The following is a 26,303-nucleotide window of genomic DNA, read 5'->3' as shown; positions in this document are numbered from 1 at the left end:
ATGAGAACCATGAGCCTCCTAGGTTTTGCATTGAGTCAATGTACTCAGAGGAGGACAGAAGCTAGCTGTCCTCCAGCTACACCATGGTGCTACCCTACAGAGTGCAGCTGAGGCTACTGTAGACCTTCATTGTAAAACAGTGTGTTTCAATATATTTGGTGACATTAATATTTTTAGTATAGTATTATCTAAAAAGGATACCTTTTGTAATGTTTAACTTTTTAAACAAGTCCATGCAACTTATTATGTGACTTGTTCAGCAAATCTTCACACCTAAACTTATTTAGGCTTGCAATAACAAAGGGTTTGAATACTTAAGTCATTTTAGCTTTTCATTAATTAATTTGTAAAAAAAGTTTAAAAACATTATTCCACTTTGACATTATGGGGTATTGTGTGTAAAATCTCAACTTAATCCATTTTAAATTCAAGTTGTAACACAACAAAATGTGTAAAAAGTCAAGGAGTATGAATACTTTTTGAAGACACTGAAATTGGAGCATGACCTTCGATACATTCTTGTGCTTGAATGCTAAAACCGCCTGAAAAGCCTTCATGATACATACTGTGCAGATGTGTTGTCTTTGAGTTCAGCGGGAAATGTCCTTGATTCGGATAAACCCCTCATTCTCATAGGAATAGTGCTATGCTACTGACCGTCAAAGGGCTAATCTATAATTGTCACGGCTGTCGTAGGAAGGAGCGGACCAAAGTGCAGCGTGTGTCATTCCACATTTTATTTTCACTGTGAAACTTTGCAATACATACACAATAAACTGAACGAACAAAAACAACAAACCGTGACGCAGAGTAGAAACATACACTAACTCAGAAACAATCTCCCACAAACCCAGGTGGAAAAAAACCCCTACTTAAGTATGATCTCCAATTAGAGACAACGAGGACCAGCTGCCTCTAATTGGAGATCATCCCAAACAAAACCCAACATAGAAATACAAAACTAGAACCTGACAACATAGAAAAACTAAACTAGAAAACCCCCCTCTCACACCCTGACCTACTCTACCATAGAAAATAACAGCTTTCTAAGGTCAGGACGTGACAATAATAGCGTTTTATAGTATGAGTAACTACCGGTATGCAGCTAGGCTAATCCAGGTCTTAAAAACGGAAGAGAAGGCTCATGCTCTAGTTTCCCCCATACTACATATCTCATCTTACTTCTGAATGCATTTGCATTTTTAGTAACACTGCTGTTCTTGTTGGTAACCATTAATTCATTTCATCTGAGAGCTACTGTACGTACAGTCAATGTGAAAATAATCCACGATTCGGACAGCACAAGCACACACACAGTTCAGCTCATTGGAAACCATTAGCATCTACAGTCTCATGAAAATAGATCATTTCTGCAAGCCCCTCCTGCATCTCCATAGCAACCAGCTCCAGTGTGACTGTGGGGAGAAGGAGCATTTCTCCAGCTAATTCGCCATCATTCCTAATACATTCTCCTTTATCTGAATGGAAGCCATAGAATACTGTCAAGCATATCCGAAGGAAGGTTTGACTGCCATGAGTAAAATGGGAATGTTGAGCTAAAATGGTCCTGTAGTATAATATTATAGCCACATCTATAATTCAGATGGCTCTGTATTCTGATTCCTGGTTGGCTGTTATGTTAAATCGTTGACTTAATTGAGGCAATTTGTCATACATGTTATCAAACCAGATGCTCTAATCTTTGCTTGTTACAACACATTTAGACCAAGCCACTGTGTGTGGTCCTTCCGGGGGTTTGGGTTCTATGGAGTGAATTGAACCTGCAGCACATTGTTGGTGGCCTAATGACTTTTGATTATATTGCTACATTAACAACATCAAAACACATAGTAATGTAGGGCTGTGTGTGATATCCACAGCTAGTCTATGCTGTACTGTGTGCTTGGGTAACCCGGGCACCCAGAGAGCAATGCCATTCCTCTGAGTGAGGTGTGCGGTGTGTTTAGAAAAGGGTGAAATGTTTAGATAGAAATATGATGCATAGAGCTGATAGGCTCTATGGCTTACTCCCCATGACCGAAAATAATGTATGTTCTACACAATACGTTTCCATCTGAACATTCTGACAAGGCCCCATTTTGGAGGAAGGAGGGTAATGTACCATCTGTTGGAATCTGTATGGTAGAATCATAATGTCTTTATAATGACAGAATCGTAGTTTTCTGTAGTTACACTCTTCACACCACATAATAATAGAGGATAACCATCACCAGTATCGTATTGTAACATTGGCAGCCATTTTAACCAGGTCTCCCTGAATCATATTCCACACATTGGGTTAGGAGTAATAATGACATTACTGTAATAATGATATTAATGTAATAATGTAATAATGACATTACTGTAATAATGACAATACTGTAATAACGATATTACTGAATATAGTTTAGGTTTGCTATACCTGAAAGAGAAATGATAAATGTCCCACCATTCAGTGCCATCTTTACAAATGTAGAATTTAGCTTTCACCCGTCATTTACGGTTACACCCTTAGACCCATCGAGTTGCGGCATCAGCGTTCTGTTTCAGCCTGATAGCTACTTTCTCATGTCCAATCCCGTCATTTCACAGGAGGATAATCTGTTTTGTCATTCGCTCTTTGATGGAGCGAATTGTCTAATGTGTTAAAAAGGACATGCAAACATGGAACTTCGCTAAATGAGGCCCACCCAGAATGCTCTCTGTTAATCGCAACCAAGGGATTTACTGTCTTTTCCTGGCAGACGTTGAGTAACTCAAAGCATTACTGAAAGCTTATTTAGACTCAGACAGAAAACGAATGACTCCGAATTTTTTGGGGATTCAGATTCTGCCCTGTTTACTGAACCGGCTATAAAGCACTTGACTGCATGCTGAGGTATCGATTATGGAGATGCCTACAGGGTGAGTAGCTTACATTACCGTGTGGAATGGGGGTACTGTACTAGGCTATCTATGACCCCCCTCTTTCCACTGTGCGGCAAGGTGAGGTAATGTATGTGGGAACATGGTGGTACAGGTGTGATGGACTGTGTGTGTATGTGTGTGTGTGTGTGTGTGTGTGTGTGTGTGTGTGTGTGTGTGTGTGTGTGTGTGTGTGTGTGTGTGTGTGTGTGTGTGTGTGTGTGTGTGTGTGTGTGTGTGTGTGTGCACACTGAACAGTGTTCTAAGCAGTGCAGGGAAAAGGAAGGGAAAGGCTGGTGCAGCAACACGCCTCTCATCATGCGGCACATGGATCGGGATACGCTGCCATGGCAACCCTCCTCTTCTGACCCACTGACGAGTCAGTGTGCTGGAGTCAGCGTGTGTGTATTCGTGCACGTGTGTGTAGTTATGTGTGTGTGGAGGATGAAAGGGCTTCATATTGACCGATTAAGAAGATTGCTGTGCATCCAAACATGAAATGGTATAGTGGGAGTCTAGGCAATGGATATCTGCGGCTCGTACCTATTGTTAGAACTCCCCTTTGAATCCTTCCATGGCAGACATACTTTTTGATGGTTTCAGATCAGCTATCAATTATTACGGCACAAAGACTTGCAAGTGGTCATTCTGTTTGAGTTAGGGTCATTAGAATGTAATCCCTCTCTTTCCATAATAGGTGCTGTTTCTGATGAACAAGTTGAACAACATCATGTTCGGTTAGATTATCATACAGTATGCATAATGCTGTTTAAAATACAACACTATTCAGAGTCTGACCAAAGATATGCATATTAAGTACGTGCTATGTATTACTGAGTTAAGACAACGAATGGATTCCTTCATGTTAGCTAATCCATCGTTTCAGTTTGCTCTTCTGGTAATATCATTTCCATGGCAACGGTGAAAAAGCTTTGCACATGCTAGGAAATCGAGCTTCTCTGTCTCTCTCTCTCTCTGTGTCTCTGTGTGTGTGTAACCATTTACACTATGGCTCATTCTAATGGAAATTGCACATCAACACACCCATACTTGAGTGCATACAGTACAGCATTTGCCTCTAGTCATCTAATACTGGTCCACAAAGCACGGAACAGTCTGCCTTCAATTTCCCTTTCCTGCATACATTGGACTCTACTCCACAGTCAGTCCCTGCTTGGCTTTCCTGACCAGCCTAGCATAGTGCTTTCCTGACCCACATAAAGCCATGTGCAGAGTGATTAGGTCTGGGCCTGCTTGGCCGGACCCTCCAAAAGCCCTGCAGGGATTACGGTTTAGTAGGACCGCTGCTCGGGGTCAACCCTTTATGGGCCATGACTCAAGTTTCACGTTTTAATTTCACATGCACAAGTACAGTGAAATGCCTTACTTGCAAACACTAACCCCAACAATGTAGTAATCAATAACAATGTAAACTAAAAATAATAACCTAGAACAAAATCACAAAAGATATAAAAAAATAAGAAGAACACGCTAAAGTAAGTATGCATAGTATGTATATACAGGGTCATTTCCAGTACCATATTTACAATGTGCATGGATACTGGATCGATAAAAGTAGATATGTATAGGGGTAAGGTGAAGAGGGAGGGGATCACTCTACTCTACATACCCTACCCCCGAGGCCAGGAGGGGTCTGGGGCCACATGTGAACAGAGGAGGCCCTCCCCTTACACACACACAGACACAGAAAAACACACAGAAACACACACACTCACATACTCACACACACACACACACACACACACACACACACACACACACACACACACACACACACACACACACACACACACACACACACACACACACACACACACACAGACAGAGAGTGTGACACATCTGTGGGCAATATGGGATGCCTCTGTCACTGGAGGGGTCAATAGTAGAAGACAGAATCAAGAAGACCACCACTACAGTATCACCTCCACATGCATGTCTGATAAACGGACCAGTATCTAATTAGATGACCGTAGCCCTGGGGGCATGTGAACATCTGTGTATCATGTCCATGATGTCATGTCATCACTCACGGCAGGCAGGCTCCATTACAACCATATCAGGGCTAGGCGTCCTGGTGTGCCCCTGTGATGTGGTGTTTGGTAAGGGAACCCTCCTGTCATGTCTGAGGTCTAGTCTGGCTGATGTTTTCCAGCCCAACGATCAGAGGGAGTCCATTTTCACGTGGATATACAGAGCTCCAGTCTCAGATGGACTCACCGATGCATCTCAGAGCCATTACTGTTTCACTGCTAGTGTTACTGGAGCTACTGTCCTGTGCCGCCTTGCCTTGCTGCTGATGGCAGCACAATTCTGTTAGCTTTGCCAGGGTCAAGCTCAATACAAATCAAAATACCTGTACGATTCTCTCTTTTTCATGTACTGATTGAATAAGAGGATAAAGTGATGAGGAAAAACTGTCTGGACAGCAGGGTGTGCCAGTGGACACTGAGCTTGATCCTCAGAGACCTACTTAGAGACTTTTATAATGCATTACTTCAGAGGAATTCTACGCTTTTCATGATAAATAAAGCTCTTGAATATAAATTGATTAATGAAAGTATGTGGACAACGTGTGCACAAATAGAATACAATGTACACAATGCAAGAAAGACTGTAGTGGTCAGGCACCAGCTGCCAACAAATGCAGCAATGACACCCAAGTCATCCTGCCAATCCTTGTCATTGTCCATGCCATGGCAGGCTCCCTCAATCTGGGCTCATTGTGCCTTCTGCTGGAAGGATTGTGTTATTGCACCATTAGCCTTGGTAGTCATTATCGATTGATTTTCTGGGTTATTGAGTCAAGCCTTTTCAAGTAGAAGTTTCTTCCTGAATGCATGAATGGTGTTCCACTGGGTAATCAAAGGGGTTGTCAAAGAGCAGTGGATACCTGTCTTGATTATAAAGTGGATATAGCTTTCTACAACAGCCTCTGGATACCTACCTTATTTCATACCGTGTAGATGAAGAGACTCCGCTGGCACCTATCAATATTTTAGATGATTTTTATGGACTACTTTAGCCAATGCCAATTCTGGATTAATATTTAAGAATCATTCTGAGGGTGGGTGCCCCCCTGTCCTCCTCTCCCTCCTTTCATCCCTCCACCCCTCTCATTTATAACAAAATAAATGGCTGTCTTTTTACACATAACAGGCAGGGTCATATCTACCATTTTTAACTAAACCTCAAACATGGATTTGCAGAAATGTTAAGCCGACCAGAGAGCTTTGCTCTTTACCTTTCAACTGGTCCAGCAGAAAGAGCTGACAGCTACTGATAAAGACCACAGCCATGAAAGGTCAGAGCATGAAAGCAGCTTCCTGTTGGTCTGTCTGCTGCAGTACAGCCAACAGCAGTTAACCACAGCAAAGAGAGTGCAGCACATGTTATGAGTTACCTCCGTTGCCTCCAGTATACAGTCATCGCAGTCATTCACACTGACAGTGGAAATCAGTGTTCGAACAGCTTGCACACATCCCACCCGAAAATGCTATATTCTTGAATGGTGAGTCGTGACCTAAGCAAACATTTTGGTGATGGTTGTTTCAGACACAAGACATTTGGTCAGTAGGTAATGGCTATATTAGTAGTTACAGCTTAGTGAAGGTTACGTATTGGATAGGTGACAGCATGTTTAGCAGCACTCTGAATTGGTCAGATAAACAGGAGACAGGAGATGTAAAGCATATGTGTACAGTATTTGTATAAATGCCTGATATACTGTAGTTCATTTCAAAGGCAGCAGGAAATTGGTCTCCTGGGAATGGCTTTCACTTTAAGCATAATAATTCTAAAGCACTTCACAAATGCAGTTATTATCGTTATTAAGTTCAATTTAATTCAATTACAGGTGTTACGGGTGAGAAAGGGATCGTTTGTCCCTCACTGAAATAAAGAAAAACGGCAACAGGGAAACTGTAAACTGACTGCTTACAACATAATTTGTATTCAAAAGATCAGGTTACGAGTATCAGGAGATGCAGGAAGACACAACAGTCTTTTATGGAGTATCATCACCACAGTCCATCTGGTTGGGGCATATCATTTGCATTCTCTTTGGGACAGAAATCTTCCCATTGCTTGTTGTGTGGCTGGTGCTAGCTGTTAACAGATCACTGGCTGTTTGGTCTGGCCCAACTCAGGAACTACCATGGCAGATACATCTTAGCCTCGCCAGCCAGCCTGATCTTGCGAGTTTACATAAATGATTCGCTACACAGATACATGAAGTGACGAGGTGAAGTGTGAACAGAATGAGAACGCAGCGGTCAGGATGGTCTATGATCAGGATATAGTATTTACATACTCGTGTTCCTTCTATGTCTAACATTTCAAAGGATGTCACAATTAAAAAAAAAAAAGTAAATAGGCTGTATGCGTACATATCTAGCTAGCTTGGTCCATGTCATGATGATGAGCCCCGAGACGGCCATCACGTTCAGTCGGACATTTCCTTTTAAAATGTGTACTTTACGCTGTCTATCATCTTGCCTCCTGAGACTAGCTATGACCACCTTTGGTCATGAGACACAGTACCCTTTGATAGCGTGTGCTTCAGCCAACTCTTTCAACGTTGCGATGTATTGGACCATCAGACCAGTACAGATCCATGACACAAAGACAATTTACAGCGCCATTCAGATCGAACCAATTAGCCTTGAATCTTCAGGCCTGTGTTGGTCTGGTCTGGTTGGGGAGGAACCTTCTTGGCCCACACAGTGAAACTCCCAGAGTGGTTGGACGCTCCTCTGACCTGATGACATCACGGTGAGAACGCTCTGTTACTAATGAAGGGAGGAACCAGAATAACATTTCCCAAGGTTCCTCATGCCCTGCTGGAGGTCCTGGTTAGATTATGCTGTGGTTGTCTAAGCCTTGTGAATCATTCAGTTCACAGAGTTAATGCAGGCTAGTCTACCCGGCCTATGCCAGGACTTAGTTTCCACCCTGGTCTCAGCAAGTGAATAATGTTATAAAATAAGTTGAAAGGAATAGGTTATGGAGCAATTTGTGTTTAGCTACAGAAACACAATGGGTGTATTTATTGTCGTAGTGTACTGGTCTATGTCTAAGTGAACATTAGCCGCTGCTCTATGTTATCATCTCTTCTCCCCGGTGGTCCTCTGACTGAAGGTCAAGCAGGGAGGACACTCAGTCAAGCTGGCCTCCTGGAAGACAGGCAGACAGTGAGGCGGTGTCCCTTACCACTCCAATGCTTCAATTTAGCAGGAGTTGGAGCATAGAGAAGAGAGACAGCCCAGAGGGAGTATATGAATATGTTAGGTTATATTAATTAGCTTTCTCAATCCAATTTTATTTTTTCACATGCTTTGTAAACAACAGGTGTAGACTAACAGCGAAACGCTTAGTTATCGGCCCAACAATACAGAGAGAACATTAGAAAAATAGCATCCCCTATATGTGCATGTTTTAAACTGGTGCAGTGTTGGCATATGTAACCTACAGCAAAGCAAGGTTCCCCCTAACTTCCAGATTAATTCTGCAAATGTTCTACTTATTATTTCTCTGTACATTTAACTCATTGTCATCTTAAACATGATATCTTGTCATATGCCATGTAATCTCCATATATTATCCACATAATCCTAAAGAGGGTAATAATTCCAGGGTCATTGAACAAGTAGTTTATTCAAGTAGCTATAATGGTGGTGTCGATGATATGATGTGGGTTACATGCGCGGTTTTGGGAACAGTTGAACAACAGCTGTTAGCCATCAGGAGTGGGAGAGTAGGGGGGTGGTCACTTTTTTGGGGGTGTTTCCTAACCGTTTCGCAGTCCTTACTGGGGGAACAGGGAATAGGAGGTTGTTGCAGTGAATATCAGAATTTGAATGGAGCGTTCCTTGCGGCTACATGGATACTACGGGAAATAATTGTAAAAATGCTCGTTGATGTCAGAATTGCGCGAATATGAGCGGACGTGTGCTAATTGGGAAAGTGCCGCCAATGCGGCAGCGCCAGCGGACGGCGCCCTGTGCGAAAAAGACGATACATTTTACTCCGAGTCCAAGGTAAGCACTAAGCAGAGATCTGCAGCGGTACTGATCAGCGTGTATCACTGTCAAGACAATGTATTGCAGCTCAGTAAATGATTCCGAATACAGTGAACACGTGGAATTTGAAAATAGTTCGTTTCACTCAAGAGTTGAACAACGAAATTGCTTAGAATGTAACGTTAACAGTGTAGTTTACCGGATTGAAATGATGAAAATGAGGCTAGCTACTGTAACATTTTTAATTCAATAAAAAAAACATTGAAAAGCCTCTTAAATAATGTATTTTTGTTCTTCTTAAAAAAAGTGAATGTCATTATTTTATAGAAATGAATTAACTAAAATGTAGAGTTTCAAGTGTTGATGTTGAAAAGAATAGATCCATCATCCGTTTGTTTTATATATCGACAGCAGCGTTCCTATGGGAACATCTTGATACTTTTTACTGGCTAATGTAATAGTGTTTGGCTACAATTACTAGCTTATAGGCTATATAATCAAAATACTGACATTTTCAGTTATTTATTTAAAAAAAAAGTAATGTATCTCTCTCTCTAGGCTACCTGGGGGTTCATTGTTCAAATGGAGCTACAGCAGAGTGACTCAACATTTTGCTTATCAAGCAAAGCTTTATACTTTGGCAAACACTGAGGTCTTGTTAGATAGGGTCTTGGCACTTGTTTGTCACAAGCAATTATGGGATTGGTTAAAAGAGAACCCTCCATGATGGAATTGCGGCAACAGTACCACAGCTATCTGGGTAATTGAAGATTCCTTGAGCGTTCAGCCACAGGTATTCGCTCCCAAGAGTCACAAACTATATTTTTTGCCTAGCTGTGCTGTCTGCCTTCCTTTCTCCCAGTCATAGTTGTTGTCACCAGACCAGGGACACAGATACTGTTGAAAGTATTGGAGGTGCGCTTGATTTAGCTTGGAGTTTTCACTTTTGGGACAATTCCATCAGTTCTATATATACTGGGCAAACTAAATCAAGCACAGCTAATGTATTTGAAAGTATTTGGCACAGGTCTGGTTGCTGCATACTGTCTTGTGTGAAGACTTAACCATGAATGGTCGATGGTCCTTTTACTACCGCGTAATATCTATAGGGTAACATGTCCCACATGTTTGTGTGTATGTCTGCTTTACAAAGCTAGTATGTTTTCACTGTGTCAAACGTTAAAATTGTCTCTTTAATCATGACTGGCTACCTGGTCCCTGCATCCGGCCTTTAAGTTCTACAAGTAACTAACTGGTAAATAAAAGCGTCATCTATAATTGGATAACATCAATGGCAGCTGGTCTCTAATAATGTAGACTGGTGTTTGGGCTTCCAACAAGATGGATGAGTGTTAATGAGCTTTTTTTTTTAAATTAAGGCAGTCATAAATTGTTATAAATAATACATTTTATACAACGCCTTTGTCAAGAACTTCATCAAGGTCATATCACAATCATATCAAAAGTGGGACACTCCAATAGTGGTTTTAAACCCGGTCAGATGACGAGTGTCCCAGCTTGTGTGTGGAGAAAGTACCATGTTGTTTTATTAGGTGTGATGACTGGATGCTTATCCAAATGGGACACTTATTAGCCTGGTAGGAATGACATCAAAGTCTCAAGGTAGCGTTTGTCTTTCTCTGTATGCTCAATTAAGCTGTTTGTTTCTGTAGCCACGGCTGTATGAATACAGTTTAAATAAATCATTATAGCTCAAACAGGCTTTTATTGTGCTTCCATCACATTTCTCTGCACAATAATATCATCTATTGTGATTGATTGAATCAAGTGGAGTCATTGTTAGGTTTAGTGTCTCTACATTATGAAGAAAGTTGTCTGCTAGCAGTCAGATGGTCTAGTAGCCATGCATATCTACAGTACTTTACACAATGACATGCTTTGGGGTCCAATAAGTAAGAGTCATCTCGTTGCACACAGCTGGTCCCAGTTTGTGCTCCACCAGGGAGGAGTGTAGAATGTAGATCATATTTTTCCCTCTTCCCCCACCACACAACCCCTCTCTCAATCGTTCGAACCTAAACATTTTCTCAGAGACAGAAATTCAAATAATAGCACTAACGCATAAATCAGCCAGTAAGCTTGGAGCAGTGCCACTGAAAACAAAAGGCCAATTTCCACCCCAATGTATGAAGTATGTACATGGTTCAGTTCCTCCCACCTTCCTTGTCTGAATTCCACTTCCGAAATGTAAGTTCCAAAGTAGACACATGTTGCAATATCAACAGACTACGGCAGGGTTCCCCAACTGCCGGCCCACAGGCCAAAGGTTTTATTTGCCCCTCAAGTATTTTGAGCCACATTTTTTTATATATACACTGAACAAAAATATAAATGCAACATGTAACAATTTCAAAGGTTTTACTGAGTTACAGTTCATATAAGTCAATTTAAATCAATTCATTAGGCCCTAATCTATGGATTTCACATCAATGGGAATACAGATATGCATCTATCGGTCACAGATACCGTTAAAAAAAAAAGTTAGGGGCATGGATCAGAAAACCAGTCAGTATCTGGTGTGACCACCATTTGCCTCATACAGCACGACACATGTCCTTCACATAGAGTTGTTCAGGCTGTTGATTGTGGCCTGTGGAATGTTGTCCTTCAATGGCTGCACGAAGTTGCTGGATATTGGCGGGGAACTGAAACATGCTGTTGTACACGTCGATCCAAAGCATCCCAAACATGCTCAATGGGTGACATGTCTGGTGAGTATGCATGTCATGGAAGAACTGGGACATTTTCAGCTTCCAGGAATTGTGTACAGATCTTTGCGACATGGGGCCCTGCATTATTATGCTGAAACGTGAGGTGATGGTGATGAATGGCATGACAATGGGCCTCAGGATCTTGTCACAGTATCTCTGAGCATTCAAATTACCTTGGGAAAAATGCAACTGTGTTCATTGTCCGTAGCTTATGCCTGCCCATACCATAACCTTACCACCACCATGGGGACACTTTGTTCACAACATTGACATCAGCAAACCGCTCGCCCAAACAACGCCATACAAACTGTCTGCCATCTGCCCGGTATAGTTGAAACCGGGATTAATCCGTGAAGAGTATACTTCTCCAGCGTGCCAGTGGCCATCGAAGGTGAGCATTTTCCCACTGAAGTCAGTTACGACGCCAAACTTCAGCCAGGTCAAAACCATGGTTAGGACGACGAGCACGCAGATGAGCTAGCCTGAGATGGTTTCTGACAGTTTGTGCAGAAAATCAGCTGTCCGGGTGACTGGAAGCCGGATGTGGAGGTCCTGGGCTGGTGTGGTTAGACGTGGCCTGCGGTTGTAAGACCGGTTGGACATACTGCCAAATTCTCTAGAACAACATTTGAGGCGGTTTATGGTAGAGAAATTAACATTCAATTATCTGGCAACAACTCTGGTGGACATTCCTGCAGTCAGTATGCCAGTAGCACGCTCCCTCAGAGACAGCTGTGGCATTGTGTTGTGTGACACAACTGCACATTTTAGTGGCCTTTTATTGTCCCAGCACAAGGTGCACCTGTGTAACGATCATGCTGTTTAAACAGCTTTATCTTGGCAAAGGAGAAATGCTCAGTAACAGGGATGTAAACAAATGTGTGAACAATTTGAGAGAAATAAGCTTTTTGTGTGTGTGGAAAATGTATGGGATCTTTTATTTCAGCGCATGAAACATGAGACCAACACTTTACATGTTACGTTTATATTTTTGTTCAGTGTGTATATATATCTTACATTTTCATTGTTTGACATAAAAGACTGTTAAAACACCAGGAAATCAGGTCCAAGTGATTTTTATTTTGGAAATCTATTCCCAAGCATTATAGAGCGACGTGGTTGTATACGTATGTAAGCAAGGTTTGAAATGATTATGTTTTAGCCAAATATTATATCTGTTTAGGCTTCTTGTGGTCAATTTGTAGTCTACAAATTATTGGTAATTATGTTCCGGCCCACTGACCATCCACTCAAGGAAAAAAACCGACCTGCAGCTGAATCTAGTTTATAATCCCTGGACTACAGGCTATAAACCACTCCCTCCCTGTCTCTCTTGGATTTGTCACCCCCTTGGGGACATTCAAAGGAATGACCCTGTCTTACTTCATCATGAGTGTCCAGGGACAAACTACTGACTAAGGCTACTGACTAAGGTGTGACTTGATCGAACATACCAGACTCATGTGAATATCTGAGGTATCTGTTAATCACTTTAATAATGCCAGAACACTGAATGCCTTGAAGAAAAATACTCTGCCTCATAAAATGTGATGTTTATCAAGTACCAAAAATGCTGGTTTCACCAGTGGGTATGAGGATAACATTTTCGAATCCCAATGTAAGATCAAAGATGGAACCTGTACTTGGACAACAATTCATAAAAGAATGTAGCCAAGTGTGTTAGTGTTACTGTGAGCTAACATCCCTGCTGTTCTTCCTAGTCCTCGTGATAAAATCCCTGCTGGTTTGTGGTTGTTAAAAGACTACCACGGACTACTAAATGTTTATAGCATTGTTGCTTAGAGTGTCGACAAATGTGGCTTACCTCAGTCCTCTTTATAAAGTTCGTAGACCAAGAAGTCCATTTCAACCTTCGCACATCACAAAACTCTGCTTAGCATTAAATATATTAACTCCCAATCTTGCAATCTTTGATATCTCTTTTCTCAATGCCGGCTAGACATGTGGCTAATAGGTCAGAGGGATGCATTTGTACAAGTCTTGAAATTAGATTAAAAGGATATTAAGAGTTTTGGAAAGGATATTAACTGATAATTGGCACTACTTTCTGTGGGGGTACAGGACTTATTTAAAGGTATAGTTCGGGATGTGGCCCTTTATCTACTTCCCCAAAGTCAGATGAACTCGTGGATGCTGTTTTTTGTTTTTAGTTAGCAATTTCATTAACGCTAGTTAGCAACTTCCTTCAAACTGCACTCGGACACATAAAAATGGTATCCACGAGTTCACCTGACCCTGGGGAAGTAGATAAAGGGCTAAAATTGCCTTCATTGCCAAAATACCGAACTATCCTGAGGGGGTTGTGTTTGACAACCACCTACGGAGAGCACTGCAGTCCAGCAAAAGATCAGTCTTAAAGCTCTTAGCTCCACAACCGCAAATTAAAACATCACTCAACACCCTGTCTCTGTGTTGGCCAACAGTTCTGTGTGTGTTTGATGGAGAGTCTGTTTTGTCTCTAACTGTTAACGGATAGGAAATAAATGAACTACTTTGTTGATTGAATTAACCACTTAGGGTTATTGGCACTTCTGAGAAATGCACGATTAGTACACTTTAGTTGATTTTGTGGCTGACAACAACATGTCATATACTTTCTCCTGTTATGATTATGATGTACATTTATGGTAGCAGTTCTTTTCAAAGAGCAAAATGATATAGTGAAGTATTCCAGTGACTGTTAGATTCTTGGTCTCAACCAATGCCCTTTTTTGGACACACTCCTCCATAGCCATGTGATTTAAAGGGATCCTTCGGGATTTTGGCAATGAGGCCCTTTGTACTTCCCCAGCATACTAGCCGATACCCATAGACTTCCAGTCATTGCGCTAATGCTAGTTAGCATTGGCTCGCGAAACTACCTTCTGACTTCCTTCATATTGGACACAGAGACATACAAATGGTATCCACGAGTTCATCTGACTCTGGGGAAGTAGATGAAGTAGATACGTTACAGTTTAAATCGTTTTTTTGCCCTCATCAATCTACACACAATACCCCATAATGACAAGTTGTAGAAACATCTCAAGGATGATGAATGGAAACAGGATGCACCTGTGCTCAATTTCGAGTCTCATAGCAAAGGGTCTGAATATTTTTTTAAATATATTTTTTTAAATATATTTTTTTATACATTTCACCCCAAAAAAATCGAAAAACCTGTTTTCGCTTTGTCATTATGGGTTATTTTGATGAGGAGATTGATGAGGGAAAAATTATGTAATCCCTTTTGGAATAAGGCTGTAATGTAACAAAATGTGGAAAAAGTCTTGGGGTCTGAATACTTTCCAAATGCACTGTATCCCTTTAAGTCCAATTGCCTCCTCTGCTTCAGGCTTTTTATGGGCCATTTTTTTTCTCCCTGTGTTTTTTTTAACGTATACTATTCCATGTTCCATCGCCTTGCTAATTGCAGAGTAGAAACCCACAAAGAGCAATTTCAAGTCAGTGGGGCAGCACAGAAAGGGAAGAGAAGTTAGGAATGACTCAGCTTTCCAAGGGTCTTATTACTGTATCTACCTTTTCTCTATGCCACGTTTGTGTCTGGATAAAAAATGGATTGCTACTTACCCCTGTCAAACTAATGAGAGGTAGCATAATAATTATGTAAATCTAAGAAGTACTTAACATTACAGCACTCTGGAGATGTTTCTATTGAAACCATAAAGGCATACAAAGCTGTCTTCACAACCCCTTCTCTCCATTTCAAAAGTCTCTGCTTTAAATTTGACACTGTTTTGTCCTGTTCTGAACCTTACGTGACAATAATCCTCTCGACTACATACTCCACCCCTCCTGAAATTAAATTGCATGCAATGATGTGTATATTTGGCATGTGAGATTCAAATTAACTCGTATTCAGAGGATGCATTTGGTCTGTGAATTTATTTGCTCTCTTGCGAGCCAGAAGCAGATTTTTGGGCTACAGTGCCACACTGTGACTGGTCATCCGTGTCCCTCCCTCCCTCCTCTCAAGTAGGGGCCTCTCCATTAGTATATGTCCCAGGGTGAACCAGGCCAGACAGACGGGCAGCTGGGTGGCAGCCCTTACCCTCAGGCAGCTGTCATTGTGATTTCCCCTTCTCCTCTAATTCCCCTGCTCCCTTGTTCTATCGCTCCTTGGAACACGCCATCCCAGCTCCTTGACCCTGAGCTGCCTGTCAACCCACTGCCACCCTCGGCCTCGACCAGTCAACTTGATTTAACAGACACGTCCCGTGCTGAGGAAACTTCAGTCGAAGTGCCACTCATGGAGCTGTAGTGTGTTACTAAGAGGATGTGTTGCACATGAGAGAGTAAAGAGAGTTGTGTTGTTAGAATCAAAGCAGCTCTGTTGTGTAACTTAGACATCCCTTGCCTGATAAAACAGCTTGTAGCTAGAGATCCCTGCCTCCGCTGGCAGTTACCATGATATCCCTTCAGGAGGACAGATGGACATGTCAAAGCTGTTGCCAATTTAGGCCTACCTTTGTCTTCTCCTTCGATAACCTCCTCTGTAACTACACAGTTACTGTTAGATAGCTTTGTAACTGTTAATACACAGTAACTATTCCTTTCTACAGTCCCATGCTCTGCTTTATTATAACCTTTTGACCCCTTCTTTCCTGCAGTTGGGATGAGAGCAGCTCCATCAGCAGTGGGCTCAGCGATGGCTCTGTAGACAACCTCAGCTCTGAGGAGTTCAACGCCAGCTCCTCCCTCAACTCCCTGCCCACCACGCCCCTCGGCTCCAGACGCAACTCCTCTGTCATGGTGAGTAAAGGCCACATTCAATCACAACAGCCTCAGCTATGTTTATGTACTTCTGTTTACAGACAATGTAGCCGTACTATCTACACACACACACACACACACACACACACACACACACACACACACACACACACACACACACACACACACACACACACAGTAAGCAGATACTGGTATTTTGAGAAAAGCATACTCTAATAGATTTAAGGGAACCACTTTTTCTGTTTTAAGTTCTGGAAGAACACAGTTAGGTAAGTCCTTTGTCCTCAAAAGTTTAAGTCAGTATTTCAGACTGACACTGCACCCATTGCCCCGTCTCACTGTCCCCCTGCCTGCCTGACTGTGTCTGTTATTCACCCTCTGCAGAAGCGTGCCAAATCTGCCTGAATCATTTGGGTCCCAAAGAAGCAGTTCACACGACAGACACTGCAATGTCATTCCATCCGAAATGGATTAAGATGATGTGTCATTGTGCACCAATCAAAGTTGTTTACTGCAACGGTTTGCCCCATTACCCACTCATTTCAAATCAAAGTGATATTTTGCATTTCATTTAACACTGCAACATCATGCATCCAACTTACAGTCAGTGGAAATCTGAACTGGATTTAAAATACATTTTGTAGATAGTTGACCCACTTTTGGTAGGTGACATCTCAGGGGGAAACACCTGAAACCCCACCTCTTTAAGGAATACCTAGGATAGGATAAAGTAATCCTTCTAACCCCCCCCCCTTAAAAGATTTAGATGCACTATTGTAAAGTTGTTGTTCCACTGGATATCATAAGGTGAATGCACCATTTTGTAAGTCGCTCTGGATAAGAGCGTCTGCTAAATGACTTAAATGTAAATGTAATGTAAATGTAAACACACCCACTGCTATTGCTTCATCAGGCACTTCAAATAGCCCTTTAGAAACCCCTTCATGAATCCTCACACCACAAATGATCAATGTCAACTTTCAGTAATCAATTACGTTTTGTGAATACTGTACATATTTCATTCTTCATTGGCGTGGTAAGTACAGAGGTTTTCACTTTATCCACAGGTGAAAAATGCTTCTCAGACGGCTTGTCACTTCTGGTGTTACTGTGGCAACACTGCATCTTTCTTCTGTTCTCGTCCAAGAGAGAGCATATTGATGAAGCATGGGGATTAGTATAGCTGACTGAGCCATCTGTGACTCTATTACATTATAAGGTGTGCTGCCAAGACACACTGTGCCCAATTCTCGAATCAGCTACATACAGTAGACCTACAGTACATTTTCCAGTGTAGCACCTGTCTAGAAACAAACAAGATCTTTGTTTTTTTTCTGTGGCAATATTTTTGGATGATGGCTTACTAAAGTATTTCCCTGTCATGGCTTGGTTGGTTTCATCCTGTAGTTACTTATACGCTAAAGCAGTGTCAACCTTGTATTAACAAAGACTTCAGCAGAGGGACGGATTAGGTGAAACAGCATTGTGTCCATGTTGTTTTGATGAATGAGTTTGGTGGTGCTTACCGAAGAGAATAGCTGAGGTGACTCAGTAGTGGTGCCCTACAGCACGGTACTATATTGTTTTGGCCACCCCCAGCCTTGCCCACTGTGCAGAATATTATCGTAAGGAAAAGTCACAGTGAATTATTCTCTGTTGGTTCTAGTTTAATTGGGCAGTTAATAATGTGCCTGCCCCGCATACGATGAAAGAGGAGTCCTTATGTAACAAGGTTGCAGCCTGCAGACGAGCCAGTTATTTCCCCCGCTTAGAAAGAGGAGGGCATTGAAAAACTGGATGCATTTGGAACATAGTAAATCAGCCCAGACTTACCAAGCTTTCATGTAGCGCGTCACCCAAAATGCATGTCACGAGTATGTACTATAATGATCCTTGAAAATGCCAAGTCAAAACTCTGATCATCCATGACACACCAACATTAGTGGGATTCAAGAGAACACATGAGCCATGATGCATCCTTTCTAGTTAAAATGACTACTGGGGTGAAAGTCTCTGAAACATAGTGACTTCAGTAAATCTCTGGTGTTATACAGTATAGGTTTATCCGTTCCTTCCACATGCTCTCCCTCTGGAATGCAGACAGACACTCAGATAGAACAGCAGAGATTACTGAGGGTCTTCCACCGATAACAAACACAATATAACAAACACAATAACACACACACACACACACACACACACACACACACACACACACACACACACACACACACACACACATCAACCTGGGTGTCTCTCACATGACCCCAAATATTCCATTTAATTTCAAAATAAATGAATAAATGGCACTTTGCAATTCCTAAATCTGAATTTCGATGAATCTTCTTGACCAAACTGACATGGAATTGACTAACCCTGTGTTTCCCATTGTGATCCAGTGGAGGCTGCTGAGGGGAGGACGGCTCATAATAATGGCTGGAACGGAGCAAATGGAATGGCATCAATCACCTGGAAACCATGTGTTTGTTGTATAGGATACCATTCCACCAATTCCACTCCAGCCATTACCACCCGTTCTCCCTAATTAAGGTGCCACCAACCTCCTGTGTTGTGACCATATCAATAAAATAAATACTTCCATTTGCAAAGTACCGCATGTTGATGGTTATGTCCCTGTCCTCATGCAGCTCCGCACCGATGCTGAGAAGCGCTCCCTGGTGGAGAGTGGCCTGTCCTGGTACAGCGAGGATGCCAAGGCTGCACACAAGATGGACGGGAGCAGCTACGAGACAGGGAGTCTCAAAACCGAGACCCCCAGCAAGTGGAGGAAGTCCTCCAGGCCCATGGAGGGTGCTAGTGAGGACGCGGGGGTCAAGGGGGAACTGAGGAAGCCCCAGAGCCTGGGTCAGCCAGGGAACTTTAAAAAGGGACGCAACCCCCCTGTGGGAGTGACCTCACCCATCACGCATACCTCCCAGAGCGTCCTGAAAGTGGCAGGTGAGATTGGATCATTTGTTTTCTCTCTCTCTCTCTCTCTCTCTCTCTCTCTCTCTCTCTGACCTACCTCTCACACTGACATCCACACATTTCTCTATACATTAAAAACATTTTTTGGGGGTCCTGTTGAGTTCGAAGTAACTTAGCAGTTTGATGATTAAGTATCCCATCATTATTCCAAGTGAGTGCTATACAGGAAAGACTATAAGGGTTTTTACTTCATGCGTTAATAAAGAGTGTGTGTTAAAGTAGATGTATAAATGGCCAGGAAACATGGGGAGAAAACATGATTGTTAACTTGTTTTGCAAGATATCCTTGTCATCCATAACCTCCCCTAAATGGATAACACATGAACAACCAAGTCTGTTTGGAGAGTAGCCACAGCCAGCGGATATCTGCTTGATATCAACTGAAATGTAGCAAGGCACTCTGGCTCTCTGTGCCAGAGTTTGATTGGTTGTAGTACTGTACAGGAACACTGACAAGAAATGATACTGTACAGTGTGTTCCATGCAGAACTGGGCTCATCTTTGTGGATTTCCCTCTTGGTTCATCTTCCTATGTGTCTTGTCAAAAACAAACTGACTTCAGAGAATCACTGTCCTTGAAAAATGTTCAGGTTTTGAACATATTTTCATATTTTTGCTTTACCTGAATTTGAAGACTATGGATATTTAATGAACCTTCATGGGCAGTATCAGTGGAAAAAATACATTTAAACAGCAACAAACACAGTACAGTGCAGCATGGCATTTCAAATGACCAGTGTGTGTTTGTGCATATCTTAATGAATGGTGTCTTTTAAGACTGGATCCGCTGCTATATGACTGCTGCTATTGAGGCAGCAATAACTGATTCATAGTTTTGATGAAATAAATATTTTCAGAGTGAGACGTAGGAAGAGTGTGCGCTGTAGTGTATTACCTTTCTATCCAATCCTAAAGCTAGTTTAATGGAAACTTTCTTTTTAAGTAATGACAGGCAGCAGATTACAATGCTGTGTAGTGACTCATCCGTCTGGTCACAGCAATAATGTTGTGTTTGGTGTTCTTTCATCCCACGCGATATACATGATTGAACGATAAGAGAAACATTCAAACTGCAGTAAAATTTCCTGACTGATGCAATTTATTGCATTTTTCTCTACTACTTATTTAGCTGGTTTAATATGGCTGATTTTTAAGGAGGTTCTAAGGATCCATTATGTTTCCTGGCATCATTCTCTGGGATGAAAATGGAGTCTTAAGATATTGATACACAGAGTATTTTGTTTTTAACCCCCCCGCCCTCCAATCAGTTATGCTGCTCTACATGTCTGATTGCATCTTGAATTCCAATGATGGCCGCCAAGTGAGGCTTTTATACGTGGGAAAGACTGGGAGCTATTTTGCTAGTGTTTGCTTTGTCAACTCACTATCTCCATTTCTCCCTTTCCCTGACTGAGTGACATGAACTGTTACCTCATGCGCCTGTGATACAAGAGCAATAATTTATGTACTTATATTCTGAAAAGCATTAAGCATGTCAATTTGAGTAACTTGTCCATGACAAGTTGCCAGAATAATGTGAATGCACAATCCACAGAGTGCCGTTAATAAAAACAACCCATTTTATTCCCCTTTTCCCTCATTTTGGCCGGGTCGCCAAAGTTATTGGGCGTTGCATTTCTTCACTTCTTGGTCAAGGGCCGAGTTTGTCACACAGACCGGTCTGCAATACCTTAGATAGATTTGTGTGTCTGTATGTCGGTGACTCGACCTCTTCATATAAACCATCTGTAAGTAAATACAGATGTTTCTTGCTTATAAGTTGACTCTCCTCTAATAACACGAGTTATATGCAGCTGTTTCCATGTGACCAAATTTAGCCATTTAGCCATATTGTATGATTCTGGTCATCCATGACTCCAGTCTGACTGATTCCTCTGATTCAGCCAACATTAGTCACAGTGGTGTCATCGACATCCAGTCAGTTCACTGATGCTTTCACTCTTTTGATATTTTTGGGTAGGTTCACATTCAGCTGCACTCATTATCACAGCTTGCTAGGCGACAGATAATTACTCTGTAATGTAATCTCATCTAAACTCTATATTTATCTATCTCTATGACTGCAGCACCAAAGAGCGACCACAAGGCGGTGGACAAGACCAAGATGTCTGTGAAGGCTGCTGGGCTGCAGCGCTCCCGTTCTGACGCCGGGAGAGAACACCTCCCAGAGCACCGGGAACACCGAAAGCCCCCGTCAGGCCTGGTCAAGCCTTCCGCCGGGGCCTCGTTCGGCTACAAGAAGTCCCCGACTACCGGCACTGCTACCGTCATGACAGCGGGGGGCAGCACCATCTCTAGTGGCTCTGCCACCGTGGGCAAGATTCCCAAGTCCTCTGGCATCCCTGTGAAGCCGATGGGAGTAGGAGGAGGAGGAAAAGGGGGGCGTAAGAACAGCTTTGACGCCACAGGCAGTGAGGAGGGGGGCTTCCTGGGGCCCAACGCCCGTAATAGCCTCCAGTACCGAAGCCTACCGCGCCCTGCCAAGTCCAGCACCCTCAGCCTGATCGGCCGCCCTGGGTCGGCCCGGCCTGCAAGCAGCAGCATCGACCCCGGCCTGCTGAGCCTGAAGCCTGTCTCCATGGCCTGCCCTGGCTCCAAGAGGAAAGAGCTCGGAAGTGGAAGCACCAAGGGGGCCAGTCGAGGAGGGAGCACAGGCCCTGTCAACCAGACAGACCGGGAGAAGGAGAAGGAGAGAGCTAAGGCCAAGGCAGTGGCGTCTGATATGGACTCCCTGTGTGGCTCCCTGAAGATGGAAGACTGTCAGGGGGATTCTACTGGGGAGGCCAGCACCAAACTGCAGGGACTGCGGAGGGCCAGTAGCAGCAAATACCCCGAGCTCTCCTCGCCCACCAGTCAGAGGTAAATTCACCATCGTGATACATTATCACACTGTTCAAGTCCTACAGTACGTTAAAATAATAGTACTCCCTTTGCTGTGGTATGGTGTTTATAGAATCATGTAGTCATGATGAGCTATGTAGTCATGTGTTAGTATCGATTCAGTTTGTTCAGCTCTCATTTTATGAAGAGATGCTGTGTAATGTTTTCTTAACCACTTAAAATAGACATAAAAGAACAACAAAGCAATAAAACAAGTATTGCTGTGTTTTCACTCATGTCTTAGGACAGGACCAGCCCAGTAGGGTCTCTGGATCCGTCCCGGTGCTGTATGGTGCTGGATCTGACATTCTGTGTCTCGTGTCTAATTCATAGGATGCTGAGCTGCAAGTCTCTGGGTCGGCCGCCCAGCATTGCCCACCTGGACAAGGTCAACTCCAACAGTCTGGACTCGTGCGTGACCATCCAGGACCTCCCTCCCAAAGTGCCCCCTTACTCTAAGCTCCAGGACCTGGCCGGGTCTGGGTCACGCAGCCCGGCCCCCCGGGGCCTCACCCCTAGCCCAGCCCCCGTCCTGCACTTGGACTCCCCCAGCTGCTACCCCAGCCAGACCCTATCCCTGGGGGGCTCTCCGCTGCTGTACCCCAAACTGTCTGGCCTGCACCGCAGCATGGAGTCCCTGCCCCTCACCATGAGTGTTCCTACCAGTGGAGGATATATCCGGGCAGAGTCCCGAGACAAGGACAGGGATAGGGAGGAGATGAGGGGAACAGGGACCTGGGTTGCTGGGAGCAGGACCTCCCTCAATCTACCAGACAGGTGGGTCTCGACCGGAGCAACACCCTGATGATGGGGTGGCATGGGTTGGGTAACACCCTGCTTGTGGGGGATGTCTTCACCAGTCTCACTAGCGCAGCAGTCAGTATCTGTATGTAGCAACATAGAATGATCAAACTACGCTACCTTCTTTCTACTGCAACAGAGATATTATTAATAGCAAGAGATTCTGTGATTGAAAAAAAATATCTACAGGTTTAACACTGTTTTATCATGGATTGTTTGATAGCAGAAAAGGTCAAATTTGGTGTCTTTGTGTTCTTTCTCTACCAGTTTGCAAACGGACAGGAACACCTTACCTAAGAAAGGATTAGGGTATGTCAAGTAAGTTTGTCATAGTTTCCCGCCACATTTGCTGTATCAAATTATGTAGTATTCTAATCGTCTGAGGCACATGTTTAATTGTTGCTCTCTTAATTGTCCTGCTCCAGTCGCTACAGCTCTGGTCCGTCTGAGGGTCAGTCGGAGGGGAAGGAGAGGCGTCATTCCCACACGGCAGTGAGCCTGACAGAGAGCGAGAGCCCCCCTCAGCTGCCTTCTCCCACCCACATGCCCCATCTTTCCTCTGGCAAGGCCGTCCTCACTAACGTGGGTGAGTCTCAGTCTTCTTCTGTTCATCAACTGTCCTCCAGCTGACTGACTGACAAACTCTGTCTAACTCTAAACTCTCATTAAGACACATCCTCCTGCTGGTTTGTATTTATATTTTGTTCAGTATATATTTATAGTACCAGTCAGAAGCTTTGGACACACCTACTCATTCCAGGGTTTTTACTATTTTCTACATTATAAAATAGTAGTGAAGACATCTCAACTATGAAATAACACACAGGGAATCATGTACTACCCAAAACAGTGTTAAACAAATCAAAATAGATTTTATATTTTAGATTCTTCAAAGTAGCCACTCTTTGCCTTGATGACAGCTTTGCACACTCTTGGCATTCTCTCAACCAGCTTCATGAGGTAGTCACCTGGAATGCATTTCAATTAACAGGTGTGCATTGTTAAAAGTTAATTTGTGGAATTTATGACAAGCTAGGGTTGGTATACAGAAGATAGTCCTATTTGGTGAAAGACCAAGTCCATATTATGGCAAGAACAGCTCAAATAAGTAAAGAGAAACGACAGTTCATCATTACTTTAAGACATGAAGATCAGTCAATCCGGAAAACGTCAAGAACTTTGAAAGTTTCTTCAAGTGCAGTCGCAAAAACCATCAAGCGCTATGATGAAACTGGCTCTCATGAGGACCGCCACAGGAAAGGAAGACTCAGAGTTACCTCTGCTGCAGAGGATAAGTTCGTTAGAGTTACCAGCCTCAGAAATCTGCACCTCAGATTGCAGCCCAAATAAATTCTTCACAGAGTTCAAGTAATAGACACATCTCAACATCAACTGTTCAGAGGAGACTGTGTGAATCAGGGCTTCGTGGTCGAATTGCTGCAAAGAAACCACTACTAAAGTACACCAATAATAAGAGAATCTTGCTTGGGCCAAGAAACATGAGCAATGGACATTAGACCGGTGGAAATCTGTCCTTTGGTCTGATGAGTCCATATTTCTGATTTTTGGTTCCAACTGCCGTGTCTTTGTGAGACGCAGAGTAGGTGAACAGATGATCTTCGCATGTGGGGTTCCCACCGTGAAGCATGGCCTGGCCTCTACAATCGCCCGACCTCAACCCAATTGAGATGGTTTGGGATGAGTTGGACCACAGTATGAAGGAAATGTAGCAAACAAGTGCTCAGCATATGTGGGAACTCCTTCAAGACTGTTGGAAAAGCATTCCAGATGACTACCTCCAGAAGCTGGTTGAGAGAATACCAAGAGTGTGCAAGCTGTCATCAAGGCAAAGGGTGGAATGTATTTATTTTACGCTTTTTTGCTTACTACATTATTCCATATGTGTTATTTCATAGTTTTGATGTCTTCACTATTATTCTACAATGTAGAACATAGTACAAATAAAGGAAAACCCTTGAATGAGTAGGTGTGTTCAAACTTTTGCCTTGTACTGTATATATATATATATATATATATATACTAAATGCTAAATGCCCAAAAGTATGTGGACACCTGCTCGTCAAACATCTCATTCCAAAATCATGGGCATTAATATGGAGTTGGTTCCTCCTTTACTGAATCCACTTTTCTGGGAAGGCTTTCCACTAGAGGTTGGAACATTGCTGCGGGACCTGCTTCCATTCAGCCACGAGCATTAGTGAGGTCGGGCACTGATGTTGGGCGGTTAGGCCTGGCTCGCAGTTTGCGTTCCAATTCATCCCAAATGTGTTCGATGGTGTTGAGATCAGGGCTCTGTGCAGTCCAGTCAAGTTCTTCCACACCGATCTCGACAAACCATTTGTGCACAGGGGTTTTGTCAAGCTGAAATAGGAAAGGGCCTTCCCCAAACTGTTGCCACAAAGTTGGAAGCACAGGATCATCTAGAATGTCATTGTATGCTGTAGCATTAAGATTTCCCTTCACTGGAACTAAAGGGCCCAGCCAGAACCTTGAAAAACAGCCCCAGACCATTATTCCTCCCCCACCAAACTTTAAGGTTGTCACTATGCATTGGGGCAGGTAGCATTCTCCTGGCATCCGCCAAAACCAGATTCATCCATCGGGCTGCAAGATGGTGAAGCGTGATTCATCACTCCAGAGAACACGTTTCCACTGCTCCAGAGTCCAATGGCTTTGAGCTTTACACCATTCCAGCCAAAGCTTGGCATTGCGCATGGTAATCATAGGCTTGTGTGCAGCTGCTCGGGCCATGGAAACCCATTTTTGAAGCTCATGACGAACAGTTCTTGTGCTGACGTTGCTTGCAGCTGCAGTTTGGAACTCGGTAGTGAGTGTTGCAACCGAGGACAAACGATTTTTACGCGCTTCAGCACTCAGCGGTTCTGTTGTGGGAGCTTGTGTGACCTACCACTTTGCGCCTGAGCCATTGTTGCTCCTAAATGTTTCCACTTCACAAAAACAGCCCTTACAGTTGACATGGGCAGCTCTAGCAGGGCAAACTGACTTGTTGGAAAGGTGGCATCTAATGACGGTGCCACGTTGAAAGTCATTGAGCTCTTCATTAAGGCTATTCTACTGCCAATGTTTCTGAGATTGCATGGCTGTGTGTTCGATTTCATACACCTGTCATCTATTGTCTATATCATGTTGACCGTTGTGGACC

General features: G+C 43.1%; 1 protein-coding gene across 20 annotated transcripts in view; it reads left to right on the top strand.

Annotated features, from left to right (window-relative positions):
- Positions 1 to 26,303, top strand: part of LOC106582711 (neuron navigator 1) — a 125,466-nt gene that overhangs the window by 60,184 nt on the left and 38,979 nt on the right. For 16 of the 20 annotated variants that reach the window (XM_045705735.1, XM_014166057.2, XM_045705734.1 and 13 more), the window contains 6 exons: positions 16,306 to 16,447; positions 19,078 to 19,387; positions 21,505 to 22,297; positions 22,652 to 23,095; positions 23,387 to 23,437; positions 23,545 to 23,705. In XM_045705735.1, coding sequence (XP_045561691.1) covers positions 16,306 to 16,447; positions 19,078 to 19,387; positions 21,505 to 22,297; positions 22,652 to 23,095; positions 23,387 to 23,437; positions 23,545 to 23,705 — 1,901 coding nt within the window. Of the gene's footprint in view, positions 1 to 8,729; positions 8,961 to 16,305; positions 16,448 to 19,077; positions 19,388 to 21,504; positions 22,298 to 22,651; positions 23,096 to 23,386; positions 23,438 to 23,544; positions 23,706 to 26,303 lie in introns of those variants that run through there. The other 4 variants (XM_014166050.2, XM_014166060.2, XM_014166063.2 and 1 more) reach the window with 2 other exon arrangements.

This window comes from Salmo salar, chromosome ssa22, assembly GCF_905237065.1.
Source record: "Salmo salar chromosome ssa22, Ssal_v3.1, whole genome shotgun sequence".
In the NCBI taxonomy this organism is placed as follows: domain Eukaryota; kingdom Metazoa; phylum Chordata; class Actinopteri; order Salmoniformes; family Salmonidae; genus Salmo; species Salmo salar.
This window is presented reverse-complemented; position numbering and strand designations above follow the sequence as displayed.